The 6,111-nt window shown below is 35.5% G+C and overlaps 1 protein-coding gene across 2 annotated transcripts in view; it reads left to right on the top strand.

Moving 5' to 3' along the window:
• Window positions 1-5,318: 5,318 nt before the first annotated feature.
• The window catches only part of LOC108978471 (tyrosine 3-monooxygenase), a 10,346-nt gene continuing 9,553 nt past the window's right edge, over window positions 5,319-6,111 (top strand). For both annotated transcript variants that reach the window (XM_018948782.1, XM_018948781.1), the window contains exon 1: window positions 5,319-5,947. In XM_018948782.1, coding sequence (XP_018804327.1) covers window positions 5,879-5,947 — 69 coding nt within the window. In that variant the 5' untranslated portion in view covers window positions 5,319-5,878. The remainder of the gene's footprint in view (window positions 5,948-6,111) is intronic.

Genomic DNA, 6,111 nt, shown 5'->3' with positions numbered 1-6,111 from the left:
GCATCGGTCAAGAGCTGAGCATGAGTCATCAAAACGTTATAAAATAGAAAAATAAATAAATAAAAAATACCGCAAGACTTTTTCGACAACCTATTGTATTGTATGTATATTGTGGCAAACTAGTAGCCGGAAATTGTAAATAAAACGAAAAATAGTTAATTATTCGTCAATACTTATTTTGTCATCTTCAAAGTGACAACTAGCCCTCGAAACACTTTTCATAGTCACTTTTTTGGTGGATATGTTGTATCTCTTCAATCAAGCGGCAATTTCAGTTTGTTTAACTAGAAAAAATCACATGATATACAAGCACCAAATCCTTCACTTTTTTAATACTCAAACTTAAAACTCAATCACCGTATACTTTTTAGAACATTCGTAATGATTCAGAAAACGAAATTTGGTAACAAATACAGAATTTGAGACATATTGATTGTTCGATATTTTTATCAATTGTAAAACTCGCAACGCACTACTGAGGTGTACCGACTTAAGCAACTGCTGTAAACAAACTGGTTGACAGATCGCGCTCATATTTGGCATAGTAACTAAGGACAGCCTTACCAACTTAGCAAAATACATTTTTTTTAAATGTTATTTACCCGGGAAATTTAGATTACAAGTTCCTGGTACTTTGTTACACGATGTCTGCATATTTACCAGAAACCAAATTTTTTAAAATTTTAATATTATAATCTTTATCATTGAATCCAGTCTATATTACGGTCGGTATAAGGTTGAAAATCAAGAAACAGACTTTTATTCGCCAAACTTCTTCATTTCTTTCAATGCGACTAAGAGTATTGCTTAAAATTTTTAACCGCTCACAACCACTGACGAGTTTTGGCAGTTTTTTGCAGGAAAAACCTTCATTTTCGCCCTTGAATATCGGGAAAGTGATCTGTTAGTGAAACTAACATTCTACTTCATGATAAACCAACAATAAGTTCCCCAATACTGTGGTATTCTAGATAACTGTGAGGTAAATGATCTACTTGTAGAAACATTAGGCCCCAACTTACAATTAGACTCAAATAAAAAGGAATATTTATGGCTTGACAAACATATTGTAGATATAGTCTATGGGAGGGCAATCTCTGAATTATTAAACAAGATATTGAAAAAAAAATATTCCCACCAACGATCGGGGTTTTCTTGGTGATGACTCAGAAGTTGCACATATAAAACTTTTCGAATTGATAAACCTCATGAGACCGCAGGGTGGTTCAAAACGAACGTGTTAGTGTGAAGTGATTTTAGTCCCGATGATTTCACAAAGAGCCTTCTAAATATCTAGGTCTCTTAAGGTCAGACAACAACAGGCAGGTTGCACCATATGAATTTAGAAGAAGGAGATGGGGCAGCTTAGAAGTGTGTGGTTTTTTCGATGTACTCTAAATAATCTAAAAATAAATATTTTCTCGGTAATGTGCAAATTCCTATAACTGCGGAATTAAATTGAAAATATAATCTTTCACAAAGTAAGCAAAGACTGAGTTCGGGCGAGAATAATTACTAACTACTTCTACATATATCGTTTGTTTAATCATATGGCGAAACGAACGCACAGGTTAAATTTATATTCCCCCTTCATTTCTATCACTTTGATATACTTGTATGCATATAACAGTACATCTATCTCCATAATACTTCGCTGTTTTAGACAAGGTGCAATACTTTGCGAGAGTCTATAATGACATTTAGACAGGTACACTGATTTATGAGTTGATTGCTAACATAATTTCATTGACTAATAAGCGTTTCTAATAAGACGCTAATGACAAGGTTACTATTAACTTTTCTACTTTCAATTTTAGTAAATGATACATTGAAATTGTTAGCAATGCGGCTGTTTAGTAAGACATAGACATAGAAGCATTTCAATTAGTGTCTAATAATTTCATTTGAAGCGAGTAGCAGAGTCCGTGAATTTGCTGAAGTCCAGTGAAAGGGAAAGGTATACAACTATGGTCCAAAGGAAATTATCTCACTGAAATTCCTTTGAAAGTTGCTGAATGTTCTTACAGCATAATGTTAAATCCTGTTGCTATTCTTTGTTATGTTAACAACAATAGACAAGCGAACACTTGAACCACTCAACCACTCACTTGGGAATGAATATGAAAGACCTGTCACTCGCTTATGCTTTAACAATTGGTAATGATTGAAAATAGTTACTTATACAAACGTATGCATGTATGTGTGTACTAGTAGTTGCCGGATTTCCCACTTACACAGGCTGTCAGCCAGACAATGTGGCCCGCAAATCGAAGCGAGTTCTTGGATATCAAATAGGAAAGGAGTTTTTATAATATTACATAATTATTATAATTATTTATTATAGTACATAATTAGTTATGAATAAGTTTCGCAATTTCTTTGTTTTCATTAATTAAGAATTTGTTCAGGTTAAATTTGCGCGAATGCTAAAAATAGCTTGTCGACAATTTGATTGGTTTATTTTTCGTATTTTTGGCATTAATATAATTTTTTTTTTTTTATAACGATGTGTTTGTGTTTTGTTGATGAAAAATGTCTTCAAATATTGGGCGTTGAAACTTTCATGTTAATACCACCTGTGGTTAAGCGACGTTTGATGTCTGAAACTCTTTCGATTTGCCTTCGCTTATACAATATATAGATGTGGCTATGTATATGCTAAAGTAGGGTAATAATTGATATGAAGATACATAGTTTGACTTGTTTTGAAGCCATATATTGACTACTCTCAGATTATAAAGAACTCGGATTCGCTCTAAGGGTTACGTGGATTTCAATGCTTCGAAAATGTTATTTTTCTTAACTTATTTAATTTATAACATCTCCAAAATATTCTTCTGACTTCCCAAGTTGATCCAGGAATAGTTTGGGAGAAACAGCCTTGAAAAGTTGCGCTTTTGTGTTCGGCCGTACAGTCACATCACCCGTTTTTCTCGATACTGTGTTTACCAATTCGGTTGTCAGGACTTCTCGCTAACTTCTCAACTGATATAAATGAAATGTTATAGAGCGAACGTAGAGAAATGTTCATCAAAATTTATACTTTCTATAAAAACGTCTAATACCTAGTTTATGGTCTTAATTAAAACACATATTTTTCGTTTTACATGAGATCATTGCCTAAGAAGATTTGCAGTCAAGACGGATGCACCTTCAAAATACTGAGAATAAGCCGTTTTTTGCTCGAGGGAACCCATGTAAACTCCTCTTGGAATGGCTCTATAATTTTTTTCCATTTCATTCATAGGATATTGAAATTTCATTCTGTTTGTAAATTAAGTCTTTCCTACGTTTCGTTCATGATATCTTGATCTAATGTAATTAAAACGGTCTTGAGGTTTGTTGATGAGGACTTTAAATGGAGAAAGGCAATAAAAATACAGATATGAAGTATAAAAAAGCATTTGGTGTAACAAGTTCGTCTAACTTTATAGTCAAGGCCCAATCGATCTAATAAAACACAGTTATATCTACAGTTTACTTTATCATGTCAATAATTCTATTTGAATTTAAAGAAATACTGGCTACAACTTTGCCGTCCGATTGTACTAATGGAATTTGCGTTTTCGGTCGTTCGAATCACAGAAGCAACTCTCTCTTTTTCAACGTGTTCACTGCCAGATAGTTAGGTCAAATAAGGCTAAGTGAAAGGCTGATTTATTGTGGGTCTACAAATAATATCACCTAGATAGCTAGATATATTGATGTGATGCCCAGAACTTCTAAATACGGATCAAACAGACCGTGAAATATTGACAAAACGTCTGGAGCCCCGCATCTTCTTCATTGTAATTTTGACAATATGCGTCCTCTAGGCCAGATGGCTTTTGCAAACTTCACAAGTGGAAACTCATGACGTTTCCCCTGCCGAAGTTCGCGCGTAGTCCATAGAACCAGCATTCGAATGGACGAAAACTTCTCTAGTCTTTCCCCGCTCGTTTCCATCCTGATCTAATTTGGGTATGGGTGCCCTTTCTTGCAAGCTCATTGACATCATAATTTCCGACAATATGGAAGTAGCACAGAAAAGCTCTTCTTTTGTAAAAGTTAATCAATGCCACCACTAATTTTTTTTTGTTAATTTCGGTGGCAGTTGTTCTTTGTAATTGGTCAGATTATATTTAAATAATTTTTATCAACGTTGAGGGTTTCTTCACATATTTTTACCAAAATAATGTCTCTTTAAGGCTAAGTGGATGGTTTGCTCTAATAAAAATATTTCATTACTGTTTGCTTTAAGTTAAGAAATAAAAATTTTTCATTTTTTTATGTGTCAATATGTTCTAGTCAATAATATTTAATGGTTGTATTTTGCTTTAGATATGCCACTAAAGTGTAACTAGTGGTGACCCAACAATGGAAGTATATTTTTGTGGTATTTTCACGTCATTGGGTTCAATTTAGTAGGAGTGGTGGGAAAATTCCCCGACCAAAGTAGAAAATAACAGTTGACTTTCTTGGAAAGGATGACCCGAAACACTCGTAATCCAAACAAACAATAAACAAATTTAACTTACGGGTGGGTATTTCGTTGGTATAACACACACGCACACGTTCTTAAAAGCCACACCAACACACAATCAAGAACGTCGTGTTAATGACGCGTCGCCGAGGTTCGCGATGACGTGCGCAAGCGTGCTAAACCAGCTCAATTTGGCACTCGATCGCTCACCTGTGGCGCACAGCTGCCGCTGCGCTATACGTCTGCTGGACCAAACAAAAATCACAACAGCCGCCGTACAAACAACAACAACACAAACAAACAAACCGAACGCCGGGTGATTCCAACAGTTCGATTAACGTCAGCATCGTTTTTTGGTGAGCATGCGAGCGCGCGCTATAACGCGTATACACTCTGGAACTTGAACTTGGTGTGCTGCGCAAACGTGAGGGAACCCCACGAGCATGACCAGCGTCCAAATCATTCGTATACATTGCGTTGTGTTTGCTGTAGTTTTTGCGCGTTGAGAGAGCGCGCTTGTATTGAGCGTTTACTGTTGTGTGGCTGATGCTGCGCACTGATTGCCGCGCTGATGACGTCTTCATCACCTGTTAATGGGAGCTAAAATAACAGCAACAACACACACAATACAACCGAAACAACTGAAACCTGTAGCGGATTTTCGAGCGGCCGTCTGCACGCTCACCACACATGGCTCCACCGTATGTGCGCACACACACACACACATTCGTACTCAAGTTCGTTTGCCACCCCAAGAGCAACGACGCTGCTGTCGAGCTTCGGCTCAGCGGCTCTTTTATCGTTTCATACGATACGCTTTGAGGGTATTTAAGCGAACGCCGCCGGACACCAAGCATGCATTGATTCGCTATCATTCGCTCTTAAGACTTGCCACTTTGGTTAAGAAGTTAAGTAGTTTGTTAAATATAAATAAAATATTTAAAACGCCGTGTTTGTTGTAATAAAATAATAATTAGCTTTTCTGCCTGCGAGTAAAATATTTACACAAATCGAAGGATACTAAAGTTAAAGCAAGCTAAATCGAAAAGTTCATTCAAGTATTTGAAAAGTTTCGATAACTGGAAGTTCTACAACAAATTAAAGATCCTGTGTTTTACATACATACAAATACGTAAAAAACAAGTGTGATTTCTGGAGCTGCATAGACGCAAACACCGTTTAAGCAAACTACTTCAAAGTTGATTAACAGAAAATTGGGCAAGAACCATTTTTTTTTTGTTATTGTGAAATAAGCAGTGAAAGTGCATTTCGTAGGCTTATTTCTGAGAACAGTTGCTAAATAAAAAACCCAAATAACGCAAATTTATATAAAATCAAGTGTCACAAGTTGCACTTTGCGATAAATTTTGAATTCTCTTCATATCCGTATATTTATAAAAAACAAACACTAACAAAATGATGGCCGTAGCTGCTGCACAAAAGAACCGCGAAATGTTCGCTATCAAAAAATCCTACAGTATTGAGGTGAGTTACACTGAAAATTGCGTAAATAAAAAATAATTGTTTCCCAAAAAATTAAAAAAAAAACCTTTTTTTTGTGAGAGCTATTGCATTGGCAAAACATAGTTTTCTGTTGATGAAAACTTTCAATTTTTGATTTTAATTTTATGTATTAGTAAAGTTTATTC

The sequence above is a fragment of the Bactrocera latifrons genome, unplaced genomic scaffold (assembly GCF_001853355.1).
Source record: "Bactrocera latifrons isolate USDA-ARS-PBARC rearing strain unplaced genomic scaffold, ASM185335v1 scaffold_122, whole genome shotgun sequence".
Classification (NCBI taxonomy): Eukaryota; Metazoa; Arthropoda; class Insecta; order Diptera; family Tephritidae; genus Bactrocera; species Bactrocera latifrons.
Note: the sequence above shows the minus strand (reverse complement) of the source record. Positions and strands in the feature narration are given on the sequence as shown.